The sequence below is a fragment of the Ruditapes philippinarum genome, unplaced genomic scaffold, assembly GCF_026571515.1.
Source record: "Ruditapes philippinarum isolate M1 unplaced genomic scaffold, ASM2657151v2 ctg1397_1_1_1_1, whole genome shotgun sequence".
Taxonomy (NCBI): Eukaryota; Metazoa; Mollusca; class Bivalvia; order Venerida; family Veneridae; genus Ruditapes; species Ruditapes philippinarum.
The window spans coordinates 146,922-166,374 of record NW_026859154.1 but is presented as its reverse complement, the minus strand read 5'-3'; the positions used below and the strand labels follow the sequence as shown (position 1 = coordinate 166,374).

Sequence of the window (19,453 nt, the reverse complement as noted above, 5' to 3'; positions counted from 1 at the left end):
TATGTCGTCGAAATAAGTAAACCTCTGAAAAAATTAGCCAATCAGCGGGCATGCTCTATACAGATACTTAGTGCTGTAACTAATACCTGCACTCTTGATAACGCTAGCATGTATTGGTTTACGATTTAACTCTGACATGTTTTCAATATTAATGTCTTTAAACTATGATACAAACGTAAATTGCATGCTAAAACTAGTCACACCTTACTTATTCGTAGAACCCTTTTGTATCCGTGGTAACCTTATTTATCCGTTGAAACCTCACTAAATCAACATTTAATTGTTTGTTTCGATTTTATTTGGACACATCTTTATGATAGAAAGGAAGTAGAATTATAAGTATTAAGTGGACACTCTATTACAAGTCATTGTGTATTTGCGGTTAGGATGTTAACTTCACCATTTATTCATTGTATTCTTTAAAATAAGGAAGTTATACCGTTCTTTATTGTTCTTGTATGTAATAAGTAAACTGATATTGTTTTCAACATTCAAACTTTATGAGTTGTATATATTTAAATTTTTAAACCATCCCACTTATTGATGTAAAGAAATAAATAATGTCCTTGTTTCATTTAACTAAGGCTTTAACCTAAAAATAAGTTCATACGTGAAATATACATAAAGGAAATGAGGATTTTCGACAGTGACATCATGTAAGTAAAGTTTACTATAAAATTTTGTTTTTTGAAGGAGATATTGCCTTCATATGCCGTAGTTTCCAGTTCAATATGCCAATTATGAATCCATTCATACACGTCAAAATATAGTTCTATGCTATTAAAGTATTTTTTTTATCTCAATTACAGTTATTAATTTATCGAAAGCAGTTTATAGAAGTACTATAAATCATGAAAGTTATAGGGAAAACACTTTGAAAATCGTTATAGCTGTGATATTTCCTGTTCAGTACAGTGGCGTAACATTATAAAGTTACCGTGAGGCCAATTTGTAGGGCAAGAGTCTATATTGTGTAAGTTTTTCGGAGCTACTTCCCCTTTAAAATGGTGCGACGTAAAAATATTTATGATTATGTTTTCACAATTTGAAAACCGCTTTCCATCAGTACTTACAAGTACTTTGATAATTTATATTTTTTCAATAATGGTTAGTATTTTTGTGTCAGAATTGATAAAATTGAAGCGACATGTTCTATGCAATTAATGCTCTCTTGGTGTCTGAAATTATTTACATCCAATAGAATGGCAGAACATGTATTTCAAATGAACAGTTACATATTAACTTTAGTAAATCGGCTTTAAAAGTTCCTAAATATTTATCAGGTAATAAAGCTAGAAAGTAATTATACTTTGTTCTAAAATGTCTTCTAGAATTGCTTGCAATTTGTAGAACAGCCGGACGTCCGACCACATAAGTGAAATTCCAAGATCTGTCACTTAAATAACCCTTTAATCCAAAAGTCAAGTACCGTAACCATTAGAAAAAGTTTGTCTGACCAATAACGAGGTAGTTCAAGTATTGTCGGTTAAAGATGTAAGGTCAAATGTCATACTGACCTGGTCAAAAGAGAAAGGGCCCGCAACTAAAACTAATTTACGATTAATAATTACAAACTGCGTTGACTTTAAATGTTTCTATCGTATGCTTTATAAAGGCTTTACGAACCATGCCAGCACTATTAAGTGTTGAGAATTGAGTACCGCTCTGAGAATAGAGTACCGATCAAGCCGGTGCAAGGGGGCGTGTGGGATGTTGCACTTAATCATTATCCCTCATGTACAGACTCAATTAAACCGAGTCTGCAAGTCTTATGTAATTTTGTTGTGATCAATGCTTCCGAGGGATCACTTTGTTTCCAGATTTTTTTTTTGACCAGCAGCAAACTCACATGTTCTGTTTTAAACCGCTCGCGTTACTAGAAACAGCAGAACATATTTGACATAAAAGTTGCAGAAGCATGTATGATAACTGAAACTTCAATAGGTATACTTACGAATTAACAAGTAGTTCGAGTACACATAGTTATCTGATATTAATCGTACCTTTTAACTAACATGAAACATGATTTTTGTTTGATTGTTTGTACGCCGAATTAAACACGTTTTGGGTCATATCTCGTGAGACGAAGACTAAAATAAGGAAATTAAGAAATATAACTGTACATATAGCAAAGCCCGCTTTTTGAGTCTCAATACTTCTCCTATTTCTGGCTGCAATCTACAAAGCCCATATTGAGAACATACATGTGACGTAGGACTGCTTTGTCGGTCATTGGCTAGCTCAGGCCCGTCGCACAAATATTAGTTAGATCGTTTGGTTATAATTGGTGGCAATATAGTATTATCATAGATGATTTATTATACATTAACAAAATACGTCTATACAAAGTGAGAACAGCCCGTAAATATCACTTTGTGTTAACACTTGTGAACGGTAAGTACATGTTACTATAGGAGTATAATAATAGGATAACCGAACTATTAGTTATTGAATGACTCCTTGGTGTGAAAAGAGATATATGTTTGACTAAATGCGAGACCCAATTTTGCGTTTAAGGATTAAAGATTGAAAACAAAAAACAGTATTGATTAATATTTTATACTACCCCATGACACATGTATATGACATAACATTGTAAACGCCGTTTAGTAATAATCTATAAGGTGCACGACCATTCACAACAGGTTTATCAATGTGTTGACATATTTTACTACGTATTGACTGTTAAAGGGATAACTGGGGGAAACCCAAACATTAATAATTTCGGAGAATTTCTATTTTTTGTTAGAGAGGTGAGGTAATTATTGACTTGTTAACGCCTGTATTATTTGTAGTTTTCTTTTTTTTCAATTTAGAGAGGTAAGGAGCACGTAACTCTGTACATAAATTAATTCATTTTACCGATCCAATGTAAATATGCTCTCATTCAAATTTAAATAAACTCGCTTAAGATTTTATCGTGTTATGTACTAAATTGTGGATTTAAATAATAACCGTGATAAAAGAAGTGTGCCGTAAGTAATAAAGTGTAAGTGTAATATATACATGTGTAATTAGTTAAAAGAAAACTTAAAAAGTTTAAAATTATGTCAATTACTTGTTTCCATTAACCATTAAGATATTTTTAGACATCAAAATGACGTGTTTAAATATCGGCGAGCCGACATTCTTTGTATATATACATTTTAACACGGAGTAGATATAAATTTTGCAATATCGGGTGTTATGGGCCATTCATTTATGCAGAATAGTGAATTTAACGCATCACGGAGTAAAGGTTATACAAACAATTTCGAATGAGACAATATTTATTACCATATTATAGTTTTTTTTTACATTGGAATTATAAGCATTTTATAATTTATAAAGGATATGAAGATAGGTTATGTATTTAAGGTAAAGCATTTTATATTGTACACATTGTAACCATAGAAAGTCATTTAGATAAAAAAGTGGCCTATTTTTAAATTCCCGAAGATACACGTCTTTTCATTATAATGCAAATAAATATCATCTTTTTTTAATGACATCACTGAAAACCTCAGATGGTTTTAAAATGAAAGGGGTTCGTAAGTTATAACTAACAATGGGTTTATCAATCAATATTCAATCTACAGATAAGATCTATTAGAACCAATCTAATAATAATCAGCTCCAAATTACGCTTACATTCACACCATAGGCAGTCACCTTCTCGTGGTCTTTAGTAGGCATTTTCACGATTTATATAGACCTTTTTACACTACGATTTGTCCATAGCAACCGATGTTGCATTTCGCGCATGCTCATTTTGCGTAGGGCAAAAGCGCAATAACGATAGACTACATTTAGCGTACTTGAAGGCTAGAAAAGATGAATTATAAGTTATGTCACCCTGAAAACAGACTTTTTTGTGATGAATTTAAGCGGTAAGTACTTCAAACGTGAATTGATATTTATAACAGATATACAAAGTTAGCGGGACTAATAATTCAAGGCCTAAAGTCCTGTTCAAGGTATCATACAATGACTTTTTCATCAGTAACTTGAATTGAAACAGCAGGGTGTAAAAGATACACTTTTATTATAAAGTGGATTGGCAAGGCGGTAAGTGTCAAACGGATTGAAACGTGATCGAGTGACCGCTTAAATGTTATTTGCCAGCTATAGTTTTCAGTATCATTTAACCGGGACGTTTTAGTACCATGACATAGTTAATCACATAAAACTATGAAATTATCGTAATTTCAGTTACATTTTAAAAGTTTATACCATCAATGTTTATTAATTTTGTGAAGTGACAATTAAATAGTGTACGTGGCGTGCATTTCCATGTGTTAAAATGTGTGTTATTAAACAACCTATCTTAACCTTTCAAGAGTTTGAAACATTATTTAAATATATCTTGTGTCTTTAAAAGTTTCTTCTTGGCATCACAGTCAAGTCGGATTAAGGATAATATAAGGTAAGCTGAAAACTAAAAATGCATTAATTATCACGTGTTCCGACTTATTTTCAGAATAATAATAAACCTCTATTTTATATGTTATAAAATTTCTTTAGATTTATAAGAACAATTTCAACAACAATTAAATTGACTTCTTTATTTGATAATATATATATTTCGACATTTTTTACAACAATTATCTCATTGTCATGTCCGTGATCGTAAGGGGGAATTCTTAAACAATCGTCTTTTCCGTGCCTTTTTGTGGCAATTTTGGCCACAAAGCTATAAATGTATCTTTCATGTTTGTGTAAAAAGCTATTTGATTTCCTAATTTTTACCTTAAACTAACTCGGCATTATCTATGAATTTCTACTACAAATCTATGTAGGGCAACGCTTTTTTGCCCTACGCAGATTGCGCATGCGCGAGAAAATACTACTTCCGGTCAATTTTTCATAGCAACGGACCGCGTCGTAAAAAGGTCTATAGCCGACAGGTAAACTGATCCCATTAAAATTGTTCAAGTTAATTTATTGAAAATTACTTTAAACTTTTTTTCTAACAAAAATCAACAATTTGTTTTACTTCCACGGATAACGGTATTTAGATACTTCTTCAAATGCCTATCTTTTAAAAACCGGTTTGATTGCATGGCTAAAATAGCGTTCTTGGGGGAAGTCTTACTTATGAAGAAGGCGAAACATATACGGTCGTTATTAGATCCACATGAAAGAAATAAGCAGATTTGAACTTCGATCAGATTGTATTAGAACAAACTTATCTTTATGCAGAAAAGTATGGTTTTGCTATACATAGCCGTCCTACATCAAACCATTTGCCTTTCACCGTTGTCCGAATACTGCTAGGGTCTTTGGATTCTTTCATGTGAGGAAGCTAATCTGCTAACTTACAGGACGTCGTCGGTTCTACTCAGGTGCCTAGCAGGCACGTGGCAGAAATAATGCACGGAAGAAAACCTGATGTTTTCTCCCAAAGGAAAGCTGGAAATACTTCGTAAAAACACTTATTATGATAGCTGATTTGTGCCGTTCGTGTTTTCGCCCCGCGACCCCGCCAAGCGAAAAGTCGAAAATTAACAAGTTGAATAAATAAAATTTCGCCCCGCGGGGGCCCGGAGCGAGATATAAGAAATAAAGCGGCGGGGCGCGGCGGGAAGTTTTATTTAATTCCTTAAATCTCGATCCGCTCCCTGCTCTCGCTCCGCCCCCCCCCCCCCCGCGGTGAAGTTTAATAAATAAAACGCGCTCTCACTTATAAGCATGTTTTTGCTCCACGCCCCCGCCATTTTAACTTGTTAATTCTCGACTTTTCCCTAGGCAGGGTCGCGTGGTGAAAACACGAATGGCACAAATCAGCCACCATAACTTATATGTTAGTTTTTATACTTAATATTGTATTTGCGTGACTGAAAGTTTATATTGCATTTCAATGACAGAAAGTTATGATTGTATTTATGTGACTGAAAGTTATTCTTCCTTGTAAGCTACTCTACCACACAAAACGGGTCTAAAACATCAATATATTTGTTTACAGTTATTTAATATGCATAAAAGATAATTTGCATTTATCACGACCTAGCGGTTGTTATGTTTCACTTGACACAGAATTATAGTCTGATTTTATTGACCTGTCATTTATGAATACATAATATAGCACTCATCTTAATATCCGATACCACTTCGGGTCTGTCCGTATAGATTACGAGAATTAATTTGGAGTACATGTTTATGACTAATATTTTGAAGAGTCACACTATCTGAATGTTTATGTTCTGGTTATATCAGCAATAGCACTGTCGGTTGAGTGATTAACTCATATATTAGAGGTTTATGGTTCGATCCATACTTTTGCAATTGTTTTTAGACAAATTCTTTCTTTATTTTTGAAGGTTGCTTTAATGAATAGGGCTTGCAAAATAGTCTAAACGGATATGGAACAACTTAGAAACACATATTTGTTTGTTTTGTGCATTGAAATGAGCTTTATTAATTTTAATTTTGATTTTTAAACCATGCTATTTAAAAAACGTATTGTCTGCCAAAATAGATGCAAAACATAAAAAAGAACAACTTAAAAAAATCAATCATACCTTCAAAACTGTGGAAAATATAAATAAGAAAAAAAAACATAGACAAAAGCGGTCTAGATCTTACAAGAGGTGGGACATTTTGAAGTTATAAACCTGTAGTTTGTCTTATTGCGCTATAACGGTCAGTATAGCTATTTCATAGAAACAAATTAAATTTAATCAAATGTTACTGAGTACATCTCACGAACTTTACCGATCATTTGTCGAAGATAAATATATTGTATGCATTGACCGTGTAATCAGTATGCAATTGACAGGTTAATAAAATCAAACAATACAGTGCCGCTATGATAATGTGAGAGTTACGTTGCATTTGCTGTGTACGCAAAAGTAGGAACGATGTTTAGGAAACTACCAGCCTATATGCATGATATAACTGAAATACTGTTGGGAAAAGGCGTAAAATCAAACAAACAAACGCAAAAGTAAACACTCTTTGTCTGAATTAGTATCGGGGTTTTAGAAGCGAATATAGTACTAGATAGAAAAAGAACTTTAAATGTCTTGATGACAAAATTTGTAAAGTCATATGCTACTAAATTTCTTCACGAGTTCGAGCCTCACAAGTTGTTTTTCTTTCTTTTTTATTTTGTTTCCCTTTTTTTCAATTTTACGAAAGATGCATAATATCTAAAAAGTTAAATATACCGGTAATAATATTTATATTAGTATTGTGTGGTATGCAGTAGTCATAGAACTTGTGCAGTGCACGAGTATTTCGTGCGTTTAAACTCATTCGTTTAGTATTCAGTATAAGGTTGTACCAACATTGCTAGATATTACGATTAAAAAAATGTGAAATGAGATGTTTATAGAAATTATGACAACACTTAACATGTCTTTGCGTCAATAATAAATATTACATATTCGTATTTATTTGTTTATATACAGAAATTATTTTGCGATAAAAGTACAATCCGAACAGTCTTGCATTGATATTTAACTAGAAGATTAACTGACAACCTTACCTACTTCGTTACGCTGACATATGATTAAGTTGTCGATATTTATACCCACGAAACTAAGTTTTGGGAAGGGGTGTATAGGAGGCACTCGGTGGTCGGTCTAGCGGTCCGTTGCATTTTCCTTGTCCGGAGCATAACTTGAAGATTAATGATTGGAATCCAATACAACTCCATACAATGATCAAGCACATTGAGAGGAAATGCAGTGCATGAGAATTATAACTCCATCTTCACTAATTACAGAGTTATTGCCCTTTGTTACTTTTCTTTGTCCGGTGCATAACTTGAAAACTACTGGTTGGAATTCAAAACAACTTCATACAATGGTCCAGCACAATAAGAGGAAGTGCAGTGCACAAGACATTTTACTCTGTCCAGAGTAATTAAATAGTTATTGCCCTTTGTTACGTTTCCATTGTTTTTTACTTGTCCAGAGCATAACTTGAAAACTACTGGTTGGAACTCAATACAATTCCATACACAACTTGTGAAATATGTAAGGAAATTATGACACATTATTATTTATACAAAATATATAAATGTAACATATTCATACTGTACTTTCTTCAAACTGCAATAGTAATATTAAAGTCTGTTTAAACGCTATATTTGATATTCAATAAGTCACTTTCGTCAGGTTCACAATGAGCGAAAGGAAGATAGATGTCTCAGCTAATGTATAAACAATATGCAAATAAATGAAGATTAAAATTTTTATAAATTTCAATTAAAATACTATATCTAAAATTTTATAAGTCACTTTCGTATTTTTCAGTGTGAGCGAAAGGAAGATCGATGATTACTGTAATAAAAAATCATTAATAACTTCATTATATACCTTTATTCGTTCATGTTTAAAAAAATAAAAAAAAATAAATGACAATTATCGCGAGACTAATTCACGCGAGATTAGGCCAAAACAAAATGATCTTATGGTTCCAGTTACCTGACCGACCCTGTATTTCCGCACCTAACCTAGAGTGTCCTATAACGTATATATCTGACATACAGTTAAATTTTAATAAAATACTAATTAAAAAAAGTTTTTCCGACCTACCTACCCTATTATTTTTCAGCATGTTACCAGAACCTCAAGATCTTTTTGTTTTGGCCTTATGACGTCAAATACACAGGCCAATTTTTCCCCATATGTATATCATATCACGCCGGCGTGTAATAATGCAGTTTTCGATTTAAAATTGCATATAATACTTAGTTTTAATAAAACAGAATTGTATTACCAACAGAAATTAAAGCCGAAAGCCGTTTAAATGGTATAATGTTTTACATGTATAATAATTATTGAATTTCAGTAACTGAAAGTTGTACTTACGTGACTTTTAATTTTTTGAAGATAGACAAAAATTCGATAAATTGTTCATTATAGTGACATGTGTTCCCAAATACAATTTTTTTTTATTTTCAAAATAAAATAAATCAGTCAACATCCGGCCACATGGGGCTATAAGTCATCTTAAAATGATATTCTAAATTATACGTGTGCATGATGTTTTAACAAATTAAACGGAAAAAATGCTATGAAATATTTTCAGAGCATGATAACATGTAATGAAAAATTATACAATGTATATATAGTTACAATCCCAAAGTATGTCAAAATATATTATTGCATTTAAATGACTTATAGTTGTGACTTAGAGACATTATTATATTTAATCATGGAGGCAATCGCATCTTCTCGGCCTTTTCCGTCAAACCTGGCAAACAATAGTAAGATTACACATCACGCATACGGTGTTTCGGTCTAACCTACCTACGCTAAGAAACTAAACATGTTACAAATAGTAATATTTTGCTTGGAGTTGTTGAATACGTTTATTTCAATATATATATCCACCTTAAACCTTAATTTAGTGAATTTATAGATATACGAGTATAGGTTAACAGCAATTTTATTATTATTTTTGTAGAAACCGAAAGTACAAAACGTCTACCTGTTGGCATTTTTCCGGATCTGTTACATTAAAGTGCATTTATTTTAATTGATTAAGATTGTCATATATATTTTCAATTATAATTTTATTTTTCCTTTGGATGTCAAATATATAAGTTCGTTATACATTATCAAAGGTTACACCCTCTGTTTTGTTAACATCTAAAACCACGTGATAGAACTACTTTCAATAAAGTCCGATGTTTTTATGCATAAAAGCCGATTGCATTGAATGTTACTGAAATGAATAAACATTAGTACTGTGGTCACGTGATTGACGTGTTGTTGTTTTTTAACATTAATAGAAATGGCGATTTTTATATCTTGAGTCCTTTTCTCTTCAGTTTCACAAACAAAAAAGAAATTTATTGGGTTATGCTCACGAACTGTTGCAGATAATAAATAAATATGGAGCGAAATATTGAGGAGATGCCCGAAAACGTTGAAGATGAAACGAATGTTACACCTGTTTCAACAAATGCAAGTAAAAGTAAAATAGAAAAATCAGAAGAGATTGAACATGTTTTACCTGCAAACAATGCAAAATGCTCAGGCGACGATCTTGATGACATAAATAAAGACAAACAAACACTAAATGGAAATGAAATAAAATATAATCAGGATCAATGCAATGAAAAGGAGAACAGGATTGATTCCAAAAAACATGTTGACGAAAATCACCCAAGTGAAAATACTCATCAACATGATACGGAAAGTTTAGAGAAAAAGCCAAGTTTCGAAACATTTGAAAGTACAAAGCTTACTCCAAATGAAGGAACATACACGGATAAAACTGAAAGCTGTGACATGAACATTGCGGTTAAAGAAAATAAGACTCTTCAGTTAGAACCTTCATCTGGTGATTTAAAGGAGAAAAGTCTTGTTTCTATTGAAAAGGACCCAGATAATGAATCTGATTCTGGTAAACTCCAAAGATGTGAAGATGATGATGAGGATATTTATGTGGACATGAGTCATGCACAAGGAAAGGAAAGCATTATTAGCATTTATGGATCTACAAAGGGTAAGCTGATTAAATTTGCTACATGTTTGGTTGAAGGAACTGTTTTAGCAATATGAAAACAAAATATTGACTAAATTCTTTTATTTACATGCATTGATTTTAATAAAAGATGTCAAATTGGAAATTAAGCATTAGCGGTTTAATTTTGTTGCGTCAAAACGACAAACAGGTGTTATGTAACCGATTAACACACCTCAGAAAAATAATATATCGATTTTAACAAGTAAAAAAAGGGGTTATCACGAACGCCATTTAATAATATTATTTCCGCTACCGAATTAAATATTTCCGCACAAGGTATTAGATCGTAGTTATCTTTGTTGTTTTTTTCTCTCAAATGTTATCTGTCAACACCTTTCGCATTGTCCTGATTGTATTGAGTTTACATTCATTTTCTTGGTGCTCGATAAATCAACCATTACCCCCTACCTATGTAAGGTTACAATGACGTCATATTCGAGCCTTTATGAATGAGTTGCGTACTAATGATGACGCTATTACGCATCTTACGAATCATTTAAGATACTTCTTATATACACTTTTATCTTGATAAAGATAAAATTAAAAACCTATCACTTCAGTGTATTTGGGATTATCTTAGCATTATATGAAAATCAAATATGCAAAAAGGAAAATATCAATAAAAATGCTACATTATTGTTACTTTGTTTATCCATGTCGTCCGAGAAAAAAATGTTTAAATAGAACAGCCGTATTTACATGAACTTCGTTAATTATGTTTGTTGCTAAACACCGCTTATTTTCATCGTTGTATATAGTGATATGATAACGAGCCATGTTAAAATGTATAATGTAAAATCTTCTTATTTTTCAGACAACATAAACACTGAGGTAAGTGACAGTCAACCGGACACAATTAAGCCCAAATCACCCGAGGGTCCTCCTCCTGTACCTACATTACCTGAAGATCATATCTATAATGAAATAAACTATGAAGAAATGAATCTTTCACCAAAAGATGTTCCTCCAGAATTACCAAAAACACCTAGACCTACAAAAATAAACACGTTTTCTGACTCAACAGATGGTATTTTACAGCCTCTGCATATAATTGATCCTTCACAACCTGACATAGCATCAGATCGTTTAAGGAAAATTATATTAGACGAAGTCCCTAATGATATATCTATCAAGGAAATCCATGTTAATATTGAAAGAGAGTTATTGTCAAAGGGTGACGACTTTGAAGATATCACTTTGAATAGAACACTGAAAGAAGCCGTCGTAACGCTTAAAAACTCAACAGGTAATTTTAACCTTACCTCTGAAAATTTCTTACATTAGCTTCTCTACTTTGATTCTGGAAAAACCCTTTATCATTTTACGGAAATTTGCAAAATATGTATGGACTGAGTAGCGAAAGAAACAGAGACGGCACTGATGTTGCGGCTGATATTTGTCTACACTGGTTGCTTAGATAGAATTAGTTGATGGAAGCGTGCTATGGATTAAATGACATAATGTTGCGACCATCATGGATCCAGACCAGCTGTCTGATCAGGGTCCATGCTGTTCGCTTACAAACCCTATAACAAGTAGAGAAACTAATAGCAAACAGCATGGATCCTGATCAGACAGCGCAGATGCGCAGGCTGGTCTAGATCCATGCTGGTCGCAAACCCATTATGTTGGTTTTGTCATGGCACGGCTCAAATCATAACAAACACAAGAAAAAGCAATGATTAATTAAATAATTGTCTTTTGAGCTTGTATTAAGTGAAAACCATTTACCTAGGTACACAATTAGTTACTGAGATTATTTCAATACTGCAATGCTAAAACATTTCTTTTATATTTACAGCTGCAGATGAATTATTGAAGAGAGCAAGATCGGGCAAACATTTTATTCTAAAAGAGAAACACGTGTCAATTGCACATTATGAACAGACGTCTTTGGATCCCACTAAAATTCTTTTATTAGGGTTAAACGAAGAAAGCACCACTCAGTTTGTTTCGAGTCAAATAAAATCAATATGTGGAGTACAACCATTGAGCGTAATAAAAGGTGTCGACCCTACGATTGCAATGCTTGTCTTTGATTCTAATACAGGTAAGCTTAATATTATTTCAACGACAAAATTAGAACGAATTTGTTTACTTAAAGACAAACATATTTGATATTCCTAATGCATAATTACGAGTTACATCTACTGATGTTTTCACATGGTTTTTCACATGGTTTGATACGTTTAAAGCATAGTGAGGAATACTTTGTGGTCCTTTTGGTAAATATACATCTCCTTATGTGCACATTTGACCCTTATTAAATTTCTTAAAACACTTAATTTTCATAAATATTTACTTGATTATTGCTAATGGGGGTATTGCTGCACTTAAAAATGCTAAATTCATCTTTTTAAAACGGATTTAAACGTAAATAAAAACATTTTGTCATTTCATATTATTTTTTTTCCATTAGATCGACACAAATCCTTACTCTTAGCGAGTCACTTATTGTATTTTTCTCTTTAAGTATCCCCTACAAATTTTTGTTTTCATGTTCGGTAAACAACCTGTGTTTCACCAGGCAGTTGAAACGTTATTATTTAAAGCGACATTCAGCTTTTGTAAAGCTTGAATATTTTTTTTCCAGATCGTTTCATATACATGCCAAATCAAAAGAATAAAGGTGGAAAATAGAATTTTCCGACGATAAGTACATATACAATAAACGAAGACCCCACGACACCTCTAGTATAACGGTCCGCTCTCTATATTTAAATTTGTAAAGCCCCGATATTCTATTTTTAGAAACGAACGTTTCTTACGCGTTATAAATAGCTCTCGGGACGCCATTTTGAAGAAGGTTTACCATTGATATGGATAAAATTACTGAAATATTTACTAGTAGTTTGAAACTACACAGAATTATTTTTTCAACAGAAAATGAAAGCTGAAACCCGTTGATTTTAAAACTGTTTGGTATATACAAAGATACTTTATAATTATAAACTATCAAGTAATAGCAAAAATAAATAAATGAATGAAAAATAAAATGATTTTTTTGTGCAGTAGCTAGTAGTGGTAAACATTAACCATTTCAGATTTGACGGAGTTCCAATGTAAGTTAAAAGCAAACGAAACAAAATGGATGCCATTACCTGTCGAACGAACATGTAGAGTTCGTGTTCAAGGCGTTCCCATGGAAACTACACCAAATGCATTGGAGCATTATTTAAAACAGTTCTCAAAAGACGGATCAATTCATCATATCAAATATATCAAATACAGAGATGTCTGGAACGATTATATAATCTCATTTACTAAAGATGAAGGTACATTTTTCATATCTCTGTATTTAGAAAATGTATTTTAAAAGGAAATCATATTATCTTTGTCTTTATTTTATAAATACTTATGATTTAAGTCATAGTGTTTTAAATATTTCCCTGTCATATTAACAAAGCAATCTTCTTTTGTAGTTCAACAGCATACATAAAAACAATAGTATATACTTTTCACACGAACACAGATCATAATTTGATTTTCATTTAGATCTTTAATTTTGATTTTAAATTACACCGACTTAATTGTATTTTTCAACAAAACTGTAGCTGAAAAAAACCGGGCGGCTTATACATATTTCTTACATTTGTAGAATGGTCAAATCTGTCCACTAGATTTGAATGAGATTTGAAATCATGAAAGACAATAGATATTTTAATAACTTGTTTGCCTTCTACATTTAGCTGATGCAGCTCCGAGAAATGAATATAGACACGCGTATGTCTTGTGACAAGGAAATATATAGCAACATAATGTTGATGTTTAAAGTACGCCCTTTACACAATTTCCTTATTATGTATATGCGATAATTATTTCTGATGATTCAACATCTAGCAAGATATAGTATTTACAGTATCAAAGATGAACAGGTTTATGAAACAGACATTGTGCCGATCCAAGGGTATATACAGAGTGACCAAGTGACAGTTAAAATAAGTTAATATTTTCCTTTCAATTTCATAACATACTGCTCAGTACAGTTATGACAGACTGTATATATTCTAGGCAGATAAATATTTTATCTCAAACATTTTTTGGACAGATGCAGATGCCTTGGTTAGGGCAGGTCCACACAAGCTCAATGAAGCCGAACTTGAAGTGTCCCTTTATTATCCGTTTCTTGCTGGCGACGAAGAATACTTCTTGAACACACCAGCACCTTTTAAGATAGATGATCTTAATATCTACATTTGCCGGTACATACTTAATTAATCAGACGATTAATCAGGCTAAACTACTTATTTGTTATGATATATCATTCTTGCTACGTGTCTTATTCCTATATATTTTTAATTAACGGAACTCTTAATGTTTGCATTCATTTATCTTTAGAGATTTTCAAACGGCTTTGAAATATCTGGACGTATACAATTATGAAGTCAAAAATTTTGTTGTTGATTTAGCACAAATACCTACATTACTGTAAAATTGAACTGTTATTTTTGTAATCAATGTATCTGTAAAATAAATTGCGACATACAATTTTGTTTGTTTCAAGTTTTCTTCAAGAGTCTCAACAGCCCAAAAAAGATGTTGAAGAAATTGTAGAAAGTCATCATGGGAAGATCATATGGCCTGATACTGGAATGGAAAGGAAATTATATATACAGTGCAATATTGATGAAAATGATAAAACGGCCATTGCAAAGGTCAAAGATTGGAAGGAAAATATAACAGGAGTGGTGGCTCAGATATGCAAAATGTTCTCTGTAAAAATACAATACTTTGCCTTAGAGGTAGGGAGTATAAGAATAATACATACTAAAAGTATGCTAAATAAAAATGTTTATCGTGTAGAAACAATATGATGTTTTTTTTTAAATTCATTGCTCGAATTTTAAATTTTATTTAATATGCATTTTAATGCGTTGTTCTTTTCAAACATCGTAAGCGATAGACGAAATATCCCCATGTTGGATGTAACAGTTTTTTCATACACGCAATTTGAGCTTGTAAAACAAACATACGTTTCTATCATTTAAGCTTTATATAACCTGAATTGAATTGCGCGTAGCGTTACACACATTCTGAGTGACGCCTCTTAAAACATCGCTTTGTTAGATTTTAATAGAAGAAGAACTTTTATATGTATTTGTATTAAAGCCCTTAGAAGGGCTATTGGCAAAATATCAATATATATGCACAAAAAAGGAGAAAAAAACATTAAAAAAAGGAAAACATGAAAATACATGGCAAGAAGTCGAGATGGTATGTGTATTCACGCAAAAAAACTGACCACTTCAGTACAAAATAAATAAAGGAAGCGCGGTTTTGCATGTTATCTTGCAGGGTGACCATTTACAATAAGATAAATATATTACTTTCTATATGATGATATGGTTAACGAGGTTAGATGCTGCTAGATAAGATATTTATATCATTTAAGGAGATTTGCTCTTCCTTAAAAGGACGATAGCCACACATCCTACATAGTTCTAAAAATAAACTATTTTTTTCTTCATTTCCTTTTGAATTTGTCATGTTTCACGGCGTAACGCTTTAATGTTTATTTTTATGTTATTCAAATTATACTTTCATATTTCTACTTTTATTGTCATTAATATACTGTAAAATCATTATTATTCGTGGGGCACGAATTTTCGTGGTTTTCGTTGGTATGTCAATCCACGAATTTAAGATCCATCGAAATTTTATCTCAACAAATACTTCTAGCCATGTCACTTTTCTATATATTACAAACCTGCATCCGATGTTTGTGTAATGAATTTATTGACAAGCGCTGTGTAATACGTAAAGATATGTTCATGCGGTAAGTAAAATGCGCGGCGATTAACTGTAAGATTACTTTGCATTAGTTTTTTTTTCCCAAGAAATTGAAAATCCACGAATTTAAGAACCCACAAAAATGCCCGTTTTGATATAAGTGAATTCGCAGTAACATGTTTGTCTGTCATTAGGTTTTCAAAGCTACAGTTAATCATCAGACAAAAGTCACTGTAACTTATCAGTACAACAGAAACATTCAATTGGAACAAACAAACACTAGAAACATGTTAATATGAAAACATAATTAATGTTCCTATATTCATGCGTCATAAATGATTAGTACATTCATTCTGTTTATTTATACTGATTATTTGTAATTACTTTTTATAGTTCTCGGACAGGAATAAGCAATTAGAGATGTATCCATTATAATATTGAGTTTTATCTATCATGCAGATAAAATCACAGCTTCGATCAAGAATAGAAAGTGTTGGGTCAACTAATCCAGACTCATTTTTCATAAAAATTGAAGAGAATAGAGTGGTTATTGCTGGTTATCAGAATGACGCTGAAAAATGGGCCAGTCGGGTTGAAAACATGATAACGTCGATTGAACAGGAACATGACAGTCAGGGAAAATATCTTACAAAAACCATGAAGCTGAAACCGTTCGAATTTGAACTTTTGGACGCTAGTAACAGCTTTGAGAAGCTTAAAAATGTGGAAAGGACACTTAAAAACAAAACATTAGTTTTAAAGGTACATGATTAAAGGCGATATTTTAAAACGATCATTTATTGTCATTTATTGTTATAAATATTATATAAATATTTGTATTGATTAAAGATATTTTTTTTGATGCAGGATGTTTTTATACAGCTAGTAGTAGAATTAAATGCTTATTAAATAATATCACGTTATAAAATATTACAGACGTAGATTTTATATTGATATATGGTTTGTATTTTCTTTCTAGGGAAGGAAACAGATGGTAGATTCTGCTGTGAACAAAGTAGTTCAAATGATACGGGATTTTCCGAAAAAAGACATAAAAGGTCAGGTTATGATATAGTAAACAATTGAGATAAAAATGCCCTTTTTATAACACTACTAGTATTTATCGTCGCGTGTCTATTTTATGAATCTGTGTTTCAAAAAATACATTCATAAACTTTTAAACATTTAACATATAATGTTATAAATGTACTTATTTATGTTTGAAGGTTTGAGTCCAATGGTACTAGCCTTACTACATACAAGTAAAACCAACCATTATGTCAAGCAAATATTGATGAAATCGGAGGTTACCGGATGTTGGCACTTTGTAGGACAGGGTACTCTAGAACTGTACAGTTTAACTTGTAACGGGTTAATAACAGTAGAGAGGTGCATACGTTCATGTTTTAGAAGTACAAGCTTAGAGATTGAAAGGGAGCTAAGGGACCATCTGCAACAAGAAAAGTTCCTTGCAAAGCTAGAAACGGAATATAAAGAAAAAGTCCAATTCGACTGTTCTACAAATAGGCTTCTTATTTTGTCATGGGATAGTTTGCATGATGAAATAGTCGAAAAAGTAAAGAAATTTCTTGATTTACATACAAACGTTTCGGAGGATTTTCATCTTGATCCTGGTGAATTTCGGTATCTATTTAGTTATAAGAAGACATCAATCAGGAAGATTTTACAACATTACGAGGACATGAATGTTGAAATAGATGTGCTTGATAAGCTTACTAGAAAAGGATTTGCTGTAAAGGGGGAGAGAAAAAGCTGTAAAACTGCAATAGCTCATTTGCGTGACTTTGTTGCAGAAACAATAACTCGAGATGAACACACAGTGAATAGTCATGAATTGAGCAAATATTTTGGAACATCTGAAGGTATAGACAAATTGAAAACATTTGAGTTATCTGAGAAGTGCGTAATTCGAATTTCCACACCAGAATCACAAGTTGTTCCTACAAACGTGTGCCTCTCTGAATGTAGGATAGGGGGTTGCGAAATTCAAATTCTAAAGGGCGACATTACCGAGGCTGAAGTTGATTTCATAGTCATTCCAAATGAGTCTACATTTGATCACAAATATGGTTTAGCCCGCACAATAATTGATAAAGGTAAACGTTAAAAATATATCTATTTGGCTTTTTCATTAAAAGATATGCATTAAACTAGAAATAAATAAGCTCAAATGTTCTTTTATCACTAACAGCATAATTATAACTTCATCATTGTTTCCTTTTCTATTCCAAATGCACGTGACTTGAAAATAAATACTTTGCACAATTTATTAAGATATTTACATTTGCTTCTTTATTTGTTCTAATTTTGTAGGTGGTTTCAGTATCCAAAGAGAATGTCAACAGTACATTTCAGAAGCAAAATGCGTAAACGATGGAGACACGTTCATAACTTCATCCGGGCATCTCCCATGTCGAGAAATTATTCACGTCGTATTACCCGTCTGGACGAAGGAAAATAGTGAAAAGGAATCAATAATAAGCAACGCCGTAACTAAATGCCTTTTGGAAGGGGAGAATAGGAAGGCTACAAGCATTGCCTTCCCCCCTTTAGGTGCAGGAAGATTTCGTTATCCGAGTGATGTCATTGTGGAACAGATGATTAAATCAATAAAAGAATACCTCATGGAAAACGGGGCTGATACTTGTTTGAGACATATTTACATGCATGACGTTGAAAAGGAATCTTCTTTGCTTTTTGTCAAAGCGATGAAGAACGAAATACCTCAGTCAACTATTTTGATTCCAGGTGACGTTTCCATTAATATTTGCAGTATAATGTTTGCTCAGTGTAGGCTCTCTATTATCAACCGTATATATAGAATTTCAAAGTCAGAAAGCACATGTTTTTGTTAAAAAAAGACTGCCAAAACAATGGTTTTAAGTAAATGTGCAACATAATGAAAATTCTTTAACTGTTTCATTTTAATTCATATCGCTTTAATACTTTTATGTTGTGTATTTTCAGACCAGTCATAATACTGTAGATCTGGTAAACAAACAAGAACACATTTGCCACTTTTCCCCCGATTATATATTACATATTTGTTTACATTGTTTCAGAGATGTTAACAGAAAGCCGAGCTGAGGCCAATGAATTGTACGGATATAATATATATCCAGAAATTGTGACAGGCTCATTGGTATCACAAGATGCAAGTATTTTTCTTTTTTTAAGACCTGAACATATGATTAATTATGGTAAATCTTTATTTTCAAACTAAAGTAAATAATTTCAA

General features: G+C 32.2%; 2 protein-coding genes across 3 annotated transcripts in view; one reads left to right on the top strand and one right to left on the bottom strand.

The window, feature by feature from the left end:
- Positions 1 to 386, bottom strand: part of LOC132755445 (integumentary mucin A.1-like) — a 9,710-nt gene extending 9,324 nt beyond the window's left edge. Inside the window, exon 1 of one of the 2 annotated variants that reach the window (XM_060746312.1) lies at positions 204 to 386. The gene's annotated coding sequence lies outside the window, so the exon portion shown is untranslated. The remainder of the gene's footprint in view (positions 1 to 203) is intronic. The other variant, XM_060746315.1, reaches the window with a different exon arrangement.
- LOC132755435 (uncharacterized) overlaps positions 1 to 19,453 on the top strand; it is a 21,741-nt gene extending 2,288 nt beyond the window's left edge. Inside the window, exons 2-12 of the mRNA XM_060746297.1 lie at positions 9,815 to 10,443; positions 11,279 to 11,710; positions 12,266 to 12,514; positions 13,509 to 13,739; positions 14,513 to 14,666; positions 14,969 to 15,206; positions 16,654 to 16,956; positions 17,174 to 17,252; positions 17,421 to 18,311; positions 18,529 to 18,963; positions 19,278 to 19,453. Of these exons, the coding sequence (XP_060602280.1) occupies positions 9,828 to 10,443; positions 11,279 to 11,710; positions 12,266 to 12,514; positions 13,509 to 13,739; positions 14,513 to 14,666; positions 14,969 to 15,206; positions 16,654 to 16,956; positions 17,174 to 17,252; positions 17,421 to 18,311; positions 18,529 to 18,963; positions 19,278 to 19,438 (3,789 nt within the window). The 5' untranslated portion in view covers positions 9,815 to 9,827 and the 3' untranslated portion in view covers positions 19,439 to 19,453. The remainder of the gene's footprint in view (positions 1 to 9,814; positions 10,444 to 11,278; positions 11,711 to 12,265; positions 12,515 to 13,508; positions 13,740 to 14,512; positions 14,667 to 14,968; positions 15,207 to 16,653; positions 16,957 to 17,173; positions 17,253 to 17,420; positions 18,312 to 18,528; positions 18,964 to 19,277) is intronic.